The sequence below is a fragment of the Pezoporus wallicus genome, unplaced genomic scaffold (genome assembly GCF_028554395.1).
Source record: "Pezoporus wallicus isolate ANWC-B61680 ecotype Strahan unplaced genomic scaffold, APGP_CSIRO_Pwel_v1 contig_2871, whole genome shotgun sequence".
Lineage (NCBI taxonomy): Eukaryota > Metazoa > Chordata > Aves > Psittaciformes > Psittacidae > Pezoporus > Pezoporus wallicus.
The window spans coordinates 4,112,744-4,131,328 of NW_026640775.1; the positions used below are offsets into that span (position 1 = coordinate 4,112,744).

Sequence of the window (18,585 nt, forward strand, 5' to 3'; positions counted from 1 at the left end):
GAATTTCAGTAACTTATATAATAAATGCATTGTATGTGTATTTAAAAAGCAGATATTAGTTTGTTTTCCCCTATAAGTCACTTCTTGTTATGAAATCAAATCCACTGTAAGAGCCTTGTGCAGAAGTCCTCTTATACTGTTCTTACTATAACTGTAATTCATGAACGAATTTTAACTATAACATTCAGTTTATTCAGTAGTATAAAATGATGCTTGTATAAGTCTTTTTGGTATAACTTTTTTTGGTGACTTACATGACTTAGATATCTAACAGTAACTGTGGAAAAGCTCCCTGAGAATGGCAATGAGCTGCACATACCTTCTTAAGGGGGAAATCCTGCATATGTGATGGGACCAGGATTTGGTTTATGACATGAATCACACCATTTGTGCCAACAGCATCACTGAGTATGATTTCAGCATTGTTGTTCAAAACCAGTTTGTTCTGGAAAGGCAACAAAAACATGTTTTCTGTGGAACCTTGTGTGAAGGTGGGGCTGATGCCAGATGTCTTTGATACGGTGAGCCCAAACCATCCTTTCTTTGCAGTAAACAGCAGCTTCAGTTCTAATAAATTGCCCTTTGCTTTTTCAAGTTCTCATCATGCTCATAAAGCCAGAGTCTGAGGATAAAATAACTTGTGTCAAAGCAAGGGTTGTACAGCTCCACTCTTGGCATAGCAGATAAGTGCTGAACACTTCAGCTGGATGGGCAGTCTTGTTTTAATGGTATTTATTAATTTTTGTGCATCAAGGAGGAAAGGGAACCAGTCAGGTTTTTAAAGCAAGCTGGATGAGAACAGACTGTTCTATTACAGTGTCTCCTGCCTCTTTATGCTCCATTACCTGAGAATAGCTGATGTGTATTGGGTCCCCATGGAGAGAGGTGATGTTGGTGATTCTTGTCAGGTCACTGTACAACAGACTGGCACAACCCACCATGTGGTACCGGAGGATTTGAGCCATCACTCCTTTGGCAATCCAGTCCTTGACCTGCAGCAGAAGAAGGAGTTGGAGAAGTGGAGGAGTTGAGCAAGGCATCTGAATCCAAAAACTCATAGCCAGCTCATCAAGAACTTCTGGCTTTCTTACTTACTCGTGGGTCACTGTTCAGTACATCTGTGCGAGGTACAAACAGAGTGAAGGGGCCAGGACCTGCAATATCTCTGATAGACGAGGCCTGTCAAATTTAAGAGGACAATGAAGTAATGAGTTGTTAGTGTGCTGAATGTCACACAAGAATGGGGACATCCCTGCTGAGTGGGAGGTGGTGCCTGTATCCCAATTGCTGCTGTGTGGGGTTCCCCTCCTTGCAGTATAAGAGAGAGTGAAAGTCCTGTGCAGTATGGACTTTCCTTCCCAGTCCCATCTGCCATCTCTGTCCACAGGTATAAAATGGAAGACTTTTCTCTCTGCTCTTTTGGCTTATAGCCAAATCTCTGTTTTCTCTGCAATAACAAACAGGAGAAGAAGAGGGAAAGTTCACAACAAACACTAAGCATAGGGGAAGGTGGAGAGTGCTATTTTCCCCTGGGGAAGGGGGAATGAAGAAACTCTTTCATCTTGAGAAAAGCATGAATGGATAATACACATGCATTTCTACATGCTTTTAGCTGATAACGTTGCTCATACCTAAGTAGTAGATTAGTTACTGTTAGAGGTACAAATGGACCTGGGATATTGCAGGCACTTTGCAATGACAAAAGAGCTCTGCTAAAGTGAGGGGAAGCCATCAATCTACCATGGTAACACAATTAAAGCTAGAATATGAGTTGTTGGACTAGCAGGCCAGTATACAGGTTTGTGCCCTAATGCAGGGGGTAAGCAGAGAATTACTACTTCCAGTCTCTGATAAGCAGTGAGAGCTAGCAGTGCACACAGGCATTTAGCAACACACAGAGCATCCTGTGATGTTTCAGAGAGCAACTGAAAAGAGCATCACAGTTCGGAAATGCAGAAAGGGTAATAGAAGAGTGGTATTTGCTCATGTCAGGTGTCATGAGAGATGTGCTGGCAGATCTCAGACTGTGAATGGGTGAAAGCTTTTGTTTTATGCCTGGTCTGGAAGCCCTACGTTTCCCTAGCATCTTGGTCTTGATCATTAATACTCTAGAGGTTTTCAGGGCATTTTAAATGCTTAAACTGACTAGTATTAGTGACTGGTGATCCAAATCCAGTCCCAATTAAGTTGAGGATGTTCGTACACATCAGACTCTTGCCTGCTCCCCAACCTCAGCTGCCCTTGAGGTAAAAAATGCCACCTCTTCCCCCCAAATTACCCCCCACTCAAACTTTTCTTACCTCTAAGTGGAAATAAAACCTAGATGTGTTGGCGTCCCTGAGAAGTTCCTGCAATCAAGAGCAAGACTTTGTAACAGTGATACACATGTGAGACAACATCAGTGGAGAGCAAACAAATGCAGCACTTGGACAAGAAATGGATCTTCTGGTTTGAAATAAATGTTGCCCCTCTGCATTGCTTCTCTTCAGTTCTTACCTTGCTCTAGCAAAGAACAGGCTTCCAGGCTTCTTTGAAACCTAAAAATACCAGTATTATCTCCCTAGCACTGCAGTCATAATGATTGTCTATCAGTTTGATTTTTGTGTTCTGGGCAGGTAAGTTTATATTTCAGCTTCCTGTTCCTATTCCTGGTTTCTTGGATTCGGATTATTTCAAATTCTGGAGTAGATTTACCAATTTGTCCAAGAAAAAAAATGTCGTGTTTCAAGAGACAACCATTGTATTAAATAACATTGTAGTAAAGATGAGGGGCAGCAAACACATGCAGCACTTTACCTGGAAGATATTGCCTCGGCACTTAAATCCATCTCCAATGTAGTTCTGTTTGCAGGTGCAGGTCCTTTCTGTCAGCTCAGTGTCATTACAGATGGCAAATTCACTGCAGCCTCCATTATTCTTGTAAGATTGACATTTAGATTATTTAATTCCTTTATTGCCAGGTGCACAAACCAATTCTAGTTCACAGTTTTTCTTAAGTCTTTTTTACATGTTTTTATCTTAGAAAGACTTAATCCCAATTTTTTGAAACCAGATCTTTCTAGAACTTCTGATGCTATATGCTTTCTTGCAAATATTAAAGAGCATTTGAAGTTCCTAAGAAATAATTCTCCTTTTATGCAAAGGATGTAGTTTTGACTTCCTCTTTATATCTTTGGTTCATGGTGCTATAATAATCCAAAAGTCTTCCCTGCAAATTTTACTCTGGACCATAGGGATGAGCCTTAGCTGTTCTGCTGAAGCAACATTGACTTACTTACACCAAAAGGAACTATTCACAGCTGTAAATCACTTTCATGGTGCCAGGAGCCTGGATTTCTGGAGGAGCTGTCTGTTTGTCTGATGGCCCAGGCCAGCTGGAACAGGGACCTGCCACAGGAGCTCTCCTCTAACATGTCTCCTGTCTGCTCCTGGGTCCACCACCAGTGCAACCTTAGGCTTGGTGCAGCAGATTAATCTCACCCAGCTGCCTCCAGGAAGCTTCCCATGCTAAGGGGAAATGTCCCTCATCCATGAGCAGCGTGTTGGGGTTCAGAGCCCTGCCCAGTCACAAGCAGATGCTCCCTAGTTAACATCTCGGCCTGCAAATAAGTTTCTATGCTGGATTTGAGAGCAAATCGGGGAAAACTGAGAAGCCACCTTTTCTTCTTTCCATGTGCTTTTTTCGTGGTGTCCTTTCTGTTGTCCTTTTCCATGGGCTGTGAGTGGGAGCAGAAGCTTCTTTGGAGGTATCACTGGGGCCTGACTTGACAAAAGGTGAGCCCAGGCTGTAAGTAGTGGGTTTGGGTGCACTTGCTATTTATTTGGCTAGCTTTAGGCAGGCTGTTGGCAATCTTGGGTTTATCCTAGCTTCTTGTACAGCTGTGCTACATAACCATCATCAAGCTAGATTAGCCTCTGGTCTGACACTGACTCTTCTCAAGGCTCTTTTATGTATAATTAGTAAAGCAGACACAGACTTGCTGGGAGAAGGCACAGGAAAAAGCAAAAGCACACAAAGTCACAGGAAGCAATGGCTTGTTACTTTGACCTCCCCTTCCTCCAGCTTCTGTTGCTGCCAGAGCAAAGGCAGCTCTTTCATCTCTGCAACCTTTCTCAAGGTTAGAGAAAGTCTGCTGACAGGCCAGGCTGGGAGACTGAGAGTTATTGTCACTGTGCTCAAAGCACAAAGGATTAATGTGCACTAGAGAGTGGGTACGTCCCTGCTGCAGCTTACCAAGAAGCAGAGTAATGTGGCTGGTGCAGAGAACCATGTTGCTTGCAAATATGTGGCTTGTGATACGGGAGCTGACTCGTGTGGAGCATGTGTGGCTAATTCTCAGCCTCCAGTGATAAGTAAGGGACAGAATGAGAAATGCTACAGGAAGTCCTGGTTTGTGTGCTGTGGAGGGAAGTGATTTGCATGAAGAATGAGTGTTTGTAGGTTTGTTTTGCTTTTTTAACCTCCCAGTCAAAAAAAGGTGGTGGGTAGCACGATGAAAATCTATCTCCTCTGTTTCACTGTTCACTAACCTGCCTCTGCTGCAGTGTTGTTATCCTGTATGATGCATCCACAGGGATGCATTTGGGATACAGCCTACACATGGCCATAGGCGCTGTGGGGCTCTGATCTTTGACCGCTCTGTGTGCGAGCTATGTCCTAGGTGAGCTTTCAGGCTGGGACCTCTGCTGAAAACATCTCTTCCAGGTAATGCAGGCATGCCCAGGCTCCTGAGTGACTCTTTTCCCTCAAAACCATGGATTTCACTGGTAATAACACAGCAGTGTGAGGACTTGATACTCTGATTAGACTGGAAAAACATCAGAAAATCATTTCTCCTGTTTGGGCTGCACAGATATGGTCCTAAATCACACCAGAGGGCTTAATGAGAGGAGGCTATTAAAAATATATATGCATTTTGATCTATTGTAGACTATTCTCTTTGGTTCCCAATCACATGGCTCCTAGAACAGCTACAACTGCCCCCTGAGCATCAGTAACCTGAACAGTAGATTTTTCTTTGTTAGTACAGGTAACGTGTAGTAGCAGATCACATTTCTTTCTTATAATTTGAACCAAACTCTTTAACTGTCTTGCCTAGAAACTGCTCTTATTTATTTATTTATTAACAGTAATTGGAATGTTGGGAAGCCCTTTGTGTCCCAAACACAAATTTCGATAGCGGCTTTTTATGTGAACTCTAGCAATGACAGAAAAGTTGCTGAGAAGATATGACATATTTTACCACTACATACTAGGGTTTCTTTCTCTAGATCTGATTTCAAGTGTTTTTTAAGACTCAGTGATGAGTCTGGGCCCTCACTTGTGTCATGTCCTGGAAAAGTCCTTACTGCAAGCTTAGTTTCTAAAATAGTGACAGCATGAAAGCATGTACTGAACCAAGCACACTTCAAAATTAGTTAAGTTAACATAAATTGATTCTGGGCACATCTGATTTAGGTTTGAATGTATACAACCCCCAAATGTGTAATGCTTATACCAAGACCTTAAATAGTCTCATTAAATGGATACTTACTTGCGAACACAGACTGATATATGTGCATTTTTTACCATCTCCAGAGTATCCCTTCAAGCAATTACATACTGCCTACAAAGCGAAACCAGAAAACATGCATATATGGAAAGATGTCTGATTATTTTTTTTCAGGACACTTATATTTAATTTACTTTTTTTGCCAGATTACCTCATAGCAATATGGTGTACGATTTATTAAGCTGAAAGTACATTCTCTTTCCCATGGCAGTTTCTTAGCCAGCATGAGCAACCATAGGATGAGATGGGGAATAACAATTTCTAAGAGGCTCTGTTTGCCCTTTACGTGTCTATTCATCTTTCCTCTGCTCTTCTGTTCATTTGAATGACCCCTTTGGCATCTGCACATGGTCACCTTGCTAGCAAAACAGGCTAAACCCCTGAATTGTTTCCCTTATTTTATTTGCATAGATGGGTATTCCCCCTCTCTTCCCTTCCCCAGTTTTTTATGTGATGAAACATATCTTCAAAATAATACACTTGGAATTGTGTCCCAATGCTACTGACAGCTTCCCATGCAGCGGTTATGCATTTGACAGGCCATGATTACTCTATTTTGCACTTGCAGTTGTCACAAAGATGAAAATCTAATATGGTTGCAAAGAAATGACTTATCTTCTTCTCCAGTTCACTGCTTAATGGTTCTCAATTTTGAATTCAGATTTAATGTTTAGGAGTTTGAAAATTCAAGGAGACTTCTGCAGCGGAAATAAAACTGCTAGGCAGTGTAATAACAGTGTTTTATGTATGTGGATGACTGAAAGCCCTACGGAAAGCAGATGCATTTCTGTTCTATATGTTTGCCTCTTCAGTACTGGGATTTTGTAATAGAGATTATTATTGCTCCCACATTAGTTATATTCCTATGGGTAAGGAATTACAAATAGTCATGCTGTAGCTACTACGAGTAGCCCCAGAGAGGGTGTATGGAAGAAAATAGCCATCATCCATCCTGTCTAGAGGAGCTGGGAAACAGTTAAGCAGCTCTCTGCTCCCACCAGAAACATATTAACTTGCAAATGACAGTCAAAGCAAAGAGTTAATGGATTGGTACTGTCAGAAAGGGTTGATGGGGTTATTGCCCCTCCTGTCCCTGGACAACTGGAAGGCAGGAGGTGGCCTGTGACTCCTGGTCTCTGTTTCCTGCATTGCTCCTGAAGAAATACTGTTCAGTGCTTGCTGGAGGATTACAGTCCTGACAATAGCCGGTATGAAACTATAGGGGGATGAAAAGAATTGCTACAAACAGGGAGTTCACCTTCTTCTGTAACTGTTAGAAAAACAGAAACCCTAATCTGAGTCACTTGATGGCCTGGACAATTTGCTGCTTCTTTTCCCCTTTGCTGTTTCATACTTTTTTCTCTTTGGACATTATGCTGTACTTGTGCCTGGGAGACTCAGAACAGCAAAGGTGCGAGTAGATGCTGTAACCTCTATTTGAGAGCTCTGATTCAGGCCAGTTTGTTTCCTTGTGAATACATTTGAGCTATGCTGGGAGAAGGGCTAGTCTGAAATGGATTTTTTCACTGGCAGTTTCTATAACAATAAAGCAAACGTTATCTGGCAATACTTTAAACCTGACAGGTTTTCATACCCAAACCTCCCAAACGAGGAAAACAACCACTAGAAACAGCAAACCCCTGCTTTCCTCTGCAGTATTGTATTACTTTTACTGAAATTGGTTTATATTCATCTTTGTCCACACATTCCCTCAAATATAACTTCCGAATTTTTGTTATGAAATCCATTTTTCCATTTAAAAGCAAAGCTGAGATGAGGAAATCTTTCTTTATCAAGCTGTAAACACTTGGCTAGTCTTATTTTTATGTCCTGACAAAGTACTCACTTGATTGGGTCCAGTCTGTGTGCATTCTGCATTTCTATCGCATCCGCCGTTGTTCTCCAGACAAGGGTTGATTTCTTTATAAAACAGAAAGAGTATAGTAAAAAAGAGTGACTTCCAAAAACCCAAGAAGGGAGAATTTTAAGTAAAGCATACTAGGAATGCAGATTTATGTGAATCAATGAAATTAATTCCCTTAGCTACTTAATACCTCAGTCTAGGCCTTGCAGTTGTCTTGGTGAAAGCTAAAACCCTGCCATCAGCATTTCTAAAACCATACCCGGGGATGTATGATATAACAATGTCTATATATCTTAAAGTCTGCAATGGTCAGAGGAGTGTGAGCATATCAAGCAGCTGAAGATGGAGCTATCTTTGTAGAGAGGTAGATCTTTATTAATAAGCTTTGGTGTCACACCACACTGCTGTAGTTGCAGGGTTTGCCAAGTAGTATCAACCACACGGCAGGTAGAGATGCCTTTGGCACCAAGGTTTACAGTAGTATCAGGAAACTGCACTTCTGGGTCATAGGGGAGAAAGGATCTCCCATTTACAGGAAAAATCACTCCTGTAAATTCCCTCCATGTGATATATGAGAAGTTGCAAATGCTTACCGATGCAGTATATTCCATCTCCAGTGTACCCAGCATTGCAGACACACACTCTATTGCCAGGCGTTGTTCTTCTGCACTCTGCCTTAGCAGAACAGCCACCGTTGCTGGTCTTGCAAGCATCAGTAGCTGAACAGTGACAACAGCCAAGATTAAATCAATGCGCTTAAATGGCTTTTTGCCTTTCAGGTTAAGCTGTCTCTATATTTTAAAGGGATTTGCTGACATTTTCTGAACACAGAGTCCTTGTGATTTAAGAGGCCATAGGCTTCGTTAGTGCCAGATTTTAATACATCTTACTGATTTCATGGGGAATGGTGAGACGATGCTCCTAGTCTGGAATTTAAGAATTCACCCAAGACTGACTTTAAGTAACTTTCCATCTTCAGATTCTGCCCATTCCAACCAAGCACAAAAAAGGGATCTTCATGCTCTTATCTAGATTAAATGGCCATTTGAAACTTTACCTTAGCTTGCTTTTTCTACACACAAATCATATACCTTCTCTTGCAGGAAGTCTGGACTGTGATACCACCTAGTCCTCCTGTGACAAAGAGTCCTGGTTCTTATTCAGATGGATACTCGTGCCTGTTCTCCAACTCTGGATGCATCAGAGGTTTGCAAATTAAGTTTGCTTGCGCTACCCTGAGAGCAGGGAGGAAGCCTTTTCTGATCTCCAGTGTGAATCATATCAGTCCAAACACTGGTTTAGTTTTTCCCTCAAATGACCCCAAGCTGATGTTTCAGCAGCTGTAACAGCCAGACTGGGTGATGACTTCTTCTGTAACTGGTTTTGCCCAGGAATCCTGTATAGTGGACTAAGGGTGAGTGGAGAGCCATTACGGTGCCACCCAGGTCTTCCTGCACATGGGGTATTTCCCACCAGTAGATTAAAATGGATTTGGTTGATTTCTGCCAGAAGAGAAAATGAAAGCAGCTAGAGTGTTAAAATCTTGGACCCTGCCAGCCATTGTGAGTGAGTACACAAATACGCTTCTGTTCCTAAATGCACTGGTATTTTAATCAGTTAAGGATTAAGTAAAATTCCTTACAATCTTTGTAACCAGAAGCAGTCTATTTTCTAAGTCCAGATATCCCAGACTCTTGGAGGGACACCTTGGATAAGTTGCTATTGCCCCTTTCTGAGTACCTTTTGGATCTCTCTGAATTAAAGAAATTGATTTTGCCACCCCAGAAACCTGTGCAAGTTCAGAAAGCTGAGGAAATGGTAGGGCTGTACAGCTTCCCATAGCTGAGAGTGTTATCGTATCCTGAATTGAACTCTCTTTGCTGGCCTTTGTTGGGAAAAGGAGTAAAAGTCATAATCCAGGTTTCATTGCTCTGCAAACAATGGGGCCTGGGCTGTGCACGGCATGTTCCCTTTTCTCTGGTTTCCCTTAGCACAATGCCTTGCAGCTTGGAGGTTTCGAGCCCTTTGTTTGCTATGAATCCACACCTGTTGGGCTTTTACTTGTTTTGAGCAAACTGGCAGCAATTCCTGGTTTTTAAGTGGTGCATAGGGAAGTGCTCATCTCTGACCAGCTCCACTTTGAGCACAGAGTGCTTCCAGCACGCTTTTTTGGTTTATGCTTTCTTCAGAAAGGAAGAAACAAAGCCCATTACCTGTGCAGAACGTCCCGTTCCCCTCAAACCCAGCTGCACACTTGCAGTAGGCAGTGCCATTTGATAGGAGAAGGCAGCTAAAAGAAGCAGGGGGGAAAGAGACAACATTAAAACCAAGAAAAAAAACTTAACAGGTCTTTTGTACAGCTCTTGTTTTTGTGCTTTGCTCCAAAAGTAATGCCACATAGAAATACCAAGGCATTTAACCCTACGGTATGATGTAGTTTAGTTACAACCATAAAAATGAACCTAGTTGAACCAAGCTTTCCAAATGCTTTAGGATGTATTATTTTAAGTATTAAAAATGCACACTTCGGTTACCTATTTTCTCACGGAGAACCCTTGAATTTCATGTCTGCTCTCCCAAATGCTGTGCACAGGTTTTTGTTTGTGCACACGATTTCTAGAGGGACGCAGCAGAACTGATGCACAGGGATTGAGCCAGGCATCTGAGTCTTTGCCTCTCCTTGTTTTTGAAATGTACTGGGTAATGTAAATCCTGCTCTCTGCTCAATGCTAGGCAGCAGGTATGCTTCAGTAAATGGCTCAATGGGGGTGACTTTCTCCTTTGAAAATTAGTTAGTTCTTTAACATTTAAATAACATAATTTTCTTTAACTTTTTTTTTTCATAAAGAACAAGCTGGACTATACATTTTGCCTTGCAAGAGAACCCCTTTTCCTCCTCTCTCCTCCAAATAAGTGGTTTTCATACATACTTAGCACTGGTATGACAGGAGGCGTTACATGCGTCGTCTTTGATTTCTGCAAGAAGGAAAAGGAACAGGGGTCAGAACCCTTTGTGTCAACATCCTTCTAGTTTCCCAGTCTTTTCTTCCCACCATAGAAAGCTGGAGTCTGTTATGAGTTCTGCACCAGACAACCAAGTGCTCAGTCTGTATAGACTATCTATACAGATCAGCAGGTACCACTTACTCAGTTGTAATCATATCACCAGGAAAATATTTCACCTGTTACCATACGTATTTTTGTCTGGTGAGTTTTGCACAGTATTAGTTTAATTATATAAGGTAGGTTTTCTTAAAGGAACTGAAATTTGCTCAGCAACTACAGCAACTCTAACTATAAAGTTAGGGGAGACCTTATAATAGCTTTCCAATACCTAAAGGGGGCTTTACAAGAAATCTTGAGAGGAACATTTTACAAGTAGTGTTTACTATGTTTACAAGTGTTTACAATGTAGTGACAGGACAAGGGGGAATGGCTTTAAACTGACAGAGGGGAGATTTAGGTTAGACATTAGAAGATTCTTCACTGTGAGGGTGGTGAGGCATCGGCACAGGTTGCCCAGAGAAGCTGTGGCTGCCCCATCCCTGGCAGTGTTCAAGGCCAGGTTGGACAGGGCTTGGAGCAACCTGGTCTAGTGGAAGGTGTCCTTGCTCATGGCAGGAGGTTGGAACTGGATGAGCTTTAAGGTCTCTTCCAAACAAAACCACTCTGTGATTCTATGATTACTTTTTTTTCCATAAGCAAATTTAAAACTGATATTGAATATTATTAATGTGTTTATATCACTATTTAATTTCTATGCAAAGTTGTAAAATATTGAATACATTTTAATCATATGTAACTAAAATATAATTTTATTAGATATAGGAGATATATTAAACCAACACAAGTTTATTTATTTTCTAATTAATTTTTATTGTATTAGCAAAAGCATAATTTAACATCCAATGTTGTATGGCTAAATCAACTTATTGAAGCACTTGAGAGGCTTTTGATCTGAGGATCAAAACGTGTTGGGTAACTGTTCTGCAAAATATACAGCCTCAACAAATGGGATATTCTTTCAGGACAGGTACAGGGTGACATAGGTAGAGGATTAGCTAAATAAGGTGTTTGAGTGTCATGATCAATATCTCAGCTGGCTCTCTATGAAGAAGGTAATTAATTGGCATAGCACAGGAGCGTGTCACCCGTATTTCACTGCATGGGGAAGCTGCTGGGTATCTGGTCATAGCTGTAGTTCTGGCATTTCCTGAAATGCTCACTTCTCACCCCAGAACAAAAAGGAGGGAGCACTCACCAGTATCACACGTTACCCCTCTCCAGCCAACATCACATTCACAGGAGCCATCCCCATCGATCCCGCTACTGCATTTCCCATGGACACAAGTGCACACTGTGGAGAGAGATGAGAGAAACCCCTGTCCCTGGTCAGGGGAGCAGTGTGTGCAGCAAAGCAGTGAGGGGAAGGAAGGGCAGGAAGGATGGCCTGGATGTCTTCTGCTGATGGCACCTTCTGCTCTTGGCTACTTCAAGGATTGCTTTGCCTATTGGCTTCTACAACTACTATAACTACAAAATAAATCTGTATTCAAAATATGCTTATCTTTCCTCTATTCCTAAATACAGGGGGTGAAAATGTATTTTAAAGGGAAAGCATTGGTGAAAAAGCAGTGCTGGAAAGGATTATTCTTGCTAGAATACTGTTCTAATCCTGTAGCATGCTAGAGTAGGAGGCACCATCTCCAGAGAAGGGAGAAGAGCTAAAATACCATAACAGGAAGGAAAAGGGGTTAATGGTGTTTTTAGGACTAAGTTTTGACATCTGACAAGACTAGAAAAAGTGCTGGTGAGGGGATGCTCTGTACCTTGATCGCAGTTGAGGCCGTATTTGCCCTTGATGCAGCTTTCGCAGGCTGTACCGACAAACCCCTCTCCACACTCGCAGGTGCCTGTTCCGTTGATGCCGTCCATGCAGACACCGTTTCCAAAGCAGGCATTCCCTGCTTTCCCTGGGCAGGACTGGCACTGCTGCCCAAAGAAACCTGCGCAGCATTCCCTTTTCTGGAAACCCAGAAATACCGTGTTGAGGGTTGGGGTCAGGGTAGCACGCAGGGAAGCAAGCACGGGTGTTGACTCTTGGCCCTGCTGCTGGGTGGAGGGGAATTGGAGAACTGGATTTTAAGCAGCACTTCAGGTCTGCTGGTGCTCCTCACTGTGCTGGGGCTCAGGCTGCCACCCCAGCTCCTTGGTGGGACCTTCAGCACTACAGTGAAAGGTGATTGTGATTGCTGTGGTCAAGCATGGAGTTACCCTTCCCAAAGCTGTGCTCCCTGTGAGCCACACCAGCTCCCAGCCCTTCCTATGCTGCAGCTGTCAGCAGCCTTTAACCTTCCAATCAGTGCTGCATCCAGAATAAAGGCCAATAAACATATTGCCTTGATATGCTTTTAGTGGGGATTACACGGAGGGTGAATTTCAGGTATAGGGGTTCCTGGCTTTAACCACAACAGAAATGGTGTACTCACAATGACCGTTTTAGCACATTTTGGCTGGCACCCAATCTGGATAGTGTACATCCTCATGTTGTTTTCTGAGAGGATGCAATATTTCTTCTCCCCTGCCTGAATGAAAATTGGAGTAATATTGATCAGCTACTTTCAAACATTTTAGGAAATGGGACATTATCTGTATGTGTGCTGTGCACTGACTCACACATTTACAATGAACATTAAGGAAATACTTTTAGAAATAAAAATGCATCGGTTAAATGTTTAGGTTTTTTCCCTAGCAAACATGATCGACTTAACTCAGTGCCCCGTGGAGCTTTAAAGATGTGTCTAATATTGCCTTTGCTCAGATTTAAACAGAATCTTTTTCTGAAATTTAACAAACATTTTTCTTTTTTTTCTGACACATTTCCCATTCTTTCCAATTATTCTTGGAAAACTGAGAGCTAAAATTCTGCAAAACCAGCTGTTGAAACACTGTCTTCTGGGTCTGAACACAGCTGGGAAAGATTGCTTGCTGAAGACTTGTTGGTCTCATTGTATACTTGTTAGGAGTTTGATACAAGCATCCATCCAACTGTTCATTGTAAAGGAAATGTTAATGTTTTTGAGTTTTACCAGTGAGCACTTCAGTTTGTCTTTGCCAGCCACTTACTTTAATGGGGTAGATGGGACTTGATCTGCTGTGGAATCCTATTACTGACATAATTAATGACAAAAAATAATAGAGGAAAATATGCTTGCATAATCCCAACAGAGGGGGTTTCCCAGACAAATTTAGGTGCCAAGAAACTTTAGGCTGTGATGTGGTTGACAGGGACCTGCTGCATATTTGCAGTTCTTATGTGTTGGACGTCCAAAGTCTCTATAATCTGCAAGTCTCCTTATGACCCTAACTCACAGCATATTGCTGGGAACAGGTTGAATTTGCCCTTCTGTACCATCTCTGACTTGAAGGGCTTCTGTAATTCCTCCTGTAGCAAGCAGACTCCAGACTGTGTATCAGCTGCCTCAGTTTTGAGTGGTAGAGGTAAACTTTGCAGATTGAAGAGTCTTCGGTAGTCCCAATGCACAGCTTCAAAATGAAGCTGTCTTTAAGCTGCCCTTGATTTCGCTCCCTTGCTCTCAGGGTGGTTGGAGTCTATGGACTATAAGCAATGTATGCAGCAGGCTGAAGCAACTATGACAACATTTGCTGAAACTGAAGCAATTATATTAAAACCAGGATTGAATACATCTATACTCAGTTTTGATTAATATATATATATAAATTAGCATTAATGATGAAATACTTACTATTTCTTTTGTTCCTGGGGGACAACTTGAAGACTGTGAACAAATTCTGCATTTTTCCTTAAACAACACAAATGGTTAACTGTGGTTAAAGACTGTATAGAGCTGCAGACAGCTTATTTAATAGAAAATGCATAATTTCCAGCTATACTTCTAAACCTAGCCCTTGGGATGCATAGTCATGATAGCCCCTATGGTAAAGGTGATGAGAGTAGCTGCTCTGCTCAGAAAGGAAGATCATCCCCACCAGGGACACCTCATGGGAAGCCTCTTCCCGAGGGTCAGGAGAAGGAAAGCTCTTTTGGGTATTTCACTTTGCTCTTCTAAAGCGATGCTTCCCAAGAGCCTTCCCATCTAAAGCACGATAAGAGGAGGCAAATCCTGAACTTGGACACAACTTTCCTGTAGTGCAACAGCAGCTTGGAAATGGAAAACTCACATAGATGTGTATCTTGTGCTGTATGTGTGTGCGAAAAATTTCACAGTTTCTGCAAAATGCTTAGATACATGTTGTACCCAGTACGTAATGACTAATATTATTCCTGTTTAGCTAATGTCATTGCTTTTAACAAGGCTTAAATGAGTGCTGAAGTATGTTACTGCATTTGAACATAGTGGGGAAAATAGTTTTCCATCAGAAAAAAAAAGGCTTATGTGCAAAGGGCCTGACAGAGCAAAGCTTTGGAAAAGCCTGGTGTGAAATGCACTCAAATATGGGACCGTATCCAAAGGAAAAACTGCAAAAGTTCAACCCTGTTAAATTTGTTTTAACCAAAGCACAAGTCTCACTTTTTCTTCTTTGTGTAGCTTGTTGCATGCTTCATAAAAATGGAGGCAAGCTTCCTGACGGCTGTGCTTTTTGACTTGGGAGAAAAGCAAAGGAAACCTTTCTCTGCCAGCTTGAGTAAATCACATCCTATTCTTCAGAGGAATGTAAACCCATTTGTATTTCATATGTAAAAGTAACCGAAGTGGGAGAATGTTTACTCGGAGGGTAAGAGAAGTCCATGTGTATGTGCAATGGAATGAAAATAAATTTTTTCCTTGAGAAAAATAATTTATTTTCCATTTTTCCCCACTTGTTTGCTTTATAAACAAGTGGCCTGGCTGAGAACATGCATTAGAATAGTGAATTACTATATTTTTTTTATAGTAAAGCTCAGGATTTTCTTACTCCAGTGCTACTCTGATTATGTTTTAACCAGGCTGTCAATACACTGACTGCAAGATCAAAGTTGTCTCAAGAAATGCTAAAATTCTTGTAGCAATATCCTTTGTGGAAAATATATGCATTCCTTACTGGGAAATAGTATCACATATCTTGTATATTTGGGCTATGTTTGGCTATAGGTCTCTCAGATGGGCCTTTAAGCACCTACATGAACAGAACCACTTACGATGATTACTGTATCATTGATATCACATCTGTTCTTCTGGATTTCCAAGACCTTTCCCAACCCATGGATAATTCCTTTGTCTGTTGCAACATTTGTATAGCTTATAGGTGCATCATTTATGGATAACTGCAAAAGAAATGCAATCAGTTAGAAAGCAGGAGAGATGAGTGGTAGCCATGTGGTAGCTAGAGCAGCAATGGTGAAAGAAGGAGCAATGTGCAAGTCTCACTTCAGGAAAATCAATGAATGTAGCTAATTTCAAGCACTTGCTCATATCCCACTTGCTGCATTTAAGAGCTTCACTGGACTGAAGGGCATAAGATGACTTGCAGCATGCTGAAGTTTCTTAGCAACAGGATTTGCCAGAGCAGCTTTTTCTGCCATAAGGTGTAAAGGTGAAGCGTTTGAAGAAGGAGCCTAAAGCAAGCCAAGAGCTGGGTTTCCTGTCTGTGGGGGATGATAGGCTTCCCCTTCCAGCAGCTGTGGCTTCAGGGAGGACTTTCATCATCTCACTCCTCCCCACACTCTTACCGAGTTGTCACCAGCAGCATCCCTATGAGTGAATGCTTTTCTGAGGGTCTGCCACGGGCTGAGCAAAGAGCAGGGCTTGAAACTGCTTCAGTGAGAAGCTTTCTGTCTGCCTTTGCATATGCCCAGAGGGATCTCTGGGACAGAGAAGAAGGAGGACAAAACTCCCCTCCCAGCTCTGCTGTAATTTTGGCTGTATTGCTTAGTCTTACTATGCCTGATTTTCCCATGAGTGGTCTTGAAAGGCAATTCGTATTTGTTGCCCAGTGCTTTAAGCTTTTAGGATTAAAAGTGGAGTAAATCCACAGAAAATAGAATTAATGTTTTATAATTAAGGGCAGGTTTCTAATAGCTCTTAATGACTATTTTGCAATGCAGGCTTGTAGCAGCTGGAGATAGACATCCACCCCAGCAGCTTCTAAAATGCAGTGCTAAATGTGAACAGCACGATTGAAATAAAATTCAATCAAAGATCTCTTCAAGGGTGACTTGGAATTAAGCAGGTCCGAGAGAGGCATTTGAGTGACCACTTTTGTGCTATTACATCCCAGGAGCTAAAGGAGGAGGTGAACAGCTCCTTTTGACTGCATATTAGTTTAAAGTTGAAGCTGGCTTCATAAAAAAGCAGGAAACCTGTTTCTCCAAACAAGTGAAAACAACAGTACCTGGCCATCATGGAGGAAGACCCCAACCTGGTAGGAGAACCCTAGCATGGTCTCCCTGTGCATGCCGTTGTGCAGGTTGTTCTTCAGGAGCTTCTCACCCAGCACAATGTGGTAGCGGATTTGGCTTTCGGCCTGCAAACGTGGTAACATCACAAAGCATGAAAGGTTATTTAGGCATAGATTTTCCCAAAGGGTACAAGGCAAACATAGATGGCCTGAATTTGAGGAGTAGCTTCTCCAGCTGGCAGGTTATTTTGTATTTCCTACCATGGAAAGCCTGCATTCCTATCATAATGAAAATGTAATTGACCTTGGGGGATTAAAGGCTTGTTGAACTGGCAGGACCAAAGTTTGCTTGAGCTTAGTAGTGTCTCCTCCTGTGTACAGGACTGACTGATTCAGGGAAGAGTCAGTCAGATGACTTTTTAGAACTCTGAACTTCATGAGCTCATTTGACATGAAAAATTGGGTATGTGCTTTTATATTCTTCCCCATACCCATTCCTTTCCTTTGGGAATCCCTGAATCACTTATAGATGAATGTTTACAGTAATTTATAGTTTTTTTTTGTTGTTGTAGTTTTTTTTTGTTGTTTGGTTGTAGTTTTTTGTTAAGGTCATTTTCAGTCAATAAAGTGTTGGAGCCACACCTGTTAATGGAAAAATTTTCTCTGCCTCATTGCTAGAGGATATTCACTTTTCATTGATGTGGTGAAATTGTTCTCTGTGCATCAACATTTAGTAAGGACTTCCAAAGGTTTCTGCATCTTGTTCCAGAGCAGGCGACTCCCAAAGCTCTACCTGGCTTGGAGGAGGAGGAAGTAGGATGTTTTGTGAAGACTTGTAGATGTGAGAGAAGCTGGGGCATTTGGAGGGTTTTAGGAGCTGCTTAGACAACAGCTATAGTGCTGCTGCATTTGTATGCCTTTGCAATAAAAGGTGCTTGCAGGAAATCCTGTTGCCTGCTGTCTTCTTGTTCTGAATGTTCATACTGCTCCTTGTTCTTCCATCCCTTCAAAAGCATGGGAAAGCAAAATACATAATGTTTCCTGGCTTTGCCCACAAGGTGAAATACTGATCTTTACACCTTTTAAAGAGGAACCGATTCTATTTTGATTTCCTCAGATTTGACAAAGAAATATTTGCAGGAAAGAAGGTGGGAACTAAGAGCTAATCTCCACCCGTGTTCAAGTCTATTTAATTCTCCTGACTTGGATGCTTTGGAGAAAGTTAACTCTCTTTGATCTTCATTTCTGTCTTTCATCACTAGCAGAGTGAAAACAAAGCCTTGCTTCATCAAGGCCAAGAAATGGGCTCTTTTCCATGTGTTGAGCTCTTCCCTCTGTGGCAGAGTTCTCCCAAGGTGTTTCATAAAGAGGATAAGGCTTAGGCAGGCTTAACCTTAGGGTGTTTTCTGATTTTCTTTATGAGGTTGCCACACCAGGCAAGGTTGGGAGAGTGGAAGAAAGGCAGAAGAAACATTGGTAAACTGTGGAAATGAAAAGGATTTCTTTGTGTGTGTAACCTAAATCCGGTGGGGTTAATGTCTTATGTTTCTCTCAACGTTTGTTATAAATGCTTCTTACAGTGATGCGGAAATGATGGTGCTGTGTCATAAAACAACTAAAATAGCCTTCAAAAGTCATTTGAGCAGATGTAGCTTGATCGTGTATGAATTCTTCCGGTGAGGCAGCAAGTGGGGGTTTTGCTGTGGGTCTGCTGGTTGGTGGAAAATATTCTGGGACAAGTCATTTGAACCTTGTGCTGCTCAGCTTCCTGGCTGTAAATGGAGACTGTGAAAGTAGGGACAGAGTGTG

The 18,585-nt window shown here is 41.8% G+C and overlaps 1 protein-coding gene across 2 annotated transcripts in view; it reads right to left on the bottom strand.

Moving 5' to 3' along the window:
• The window catches only part of STAB2 (stabilin 2), an 82,326-nt gene that overhangs the window by 18,308 nt on the left and 45,433 nt on the right, over positions 1-18,585 (bottom strand). For both annotated transcript variants that reach the window (XM_057420490.1, XM_057420489.1), the window contains exons 34-49: positions 16,771-16,902; positions 15,578-15,703; positions 14,184-14,240; positions 12,906-13,001; positions 12,246-12,441; positions 11,678-11,773; positions 10,347-10,392; positions 9,630-9,706; positions 8,010-8,135; positions 7,399-7,472; positions 5,535-5,606; positions 2,797-2,916; positions 2,301-2,348; positions 1,096-1,179; positions 846-992; positions 320-445 (exon numbers count right to left, since the gene is read on the bottom strand). In XM_057420490.1, coding sequence (XP_057276473.1) covers positions 320-445; positions 846-992; positions 1,096-1,179; positions 2,301-2,348; positions 2,797-2,916; positions 5,535-5,606; positions 7,399-7,472; positions 8,010-8,135; positions 9,630-9,706; positions 10,347-10,392; positions 11,678-11,773; positions 12,246-12,441; positions 12,906-13,001; positions 14,184-14,240; positions 15,578-15,703; positions 16,771-16,902 — 1,623 coding nt within the window. The remainder of the gene's footprint in view (positions 1-319; positions 446-845; positions 993-1,095; positions 1,180-2,300; positions 2,349-2,796; positions 2,917-5,534; positions 5,607-7,398; positions 7,473-8,009; positions 8,136-9,629; positions 9,707-10,346; positions 10,393-11,677; positions 11,774-12,245; positions 12,442-12,905; positions 13,002-14,183; positions 14,241-15,577; positions 15,704-16,770; positions 16,903-18,585) is intronic.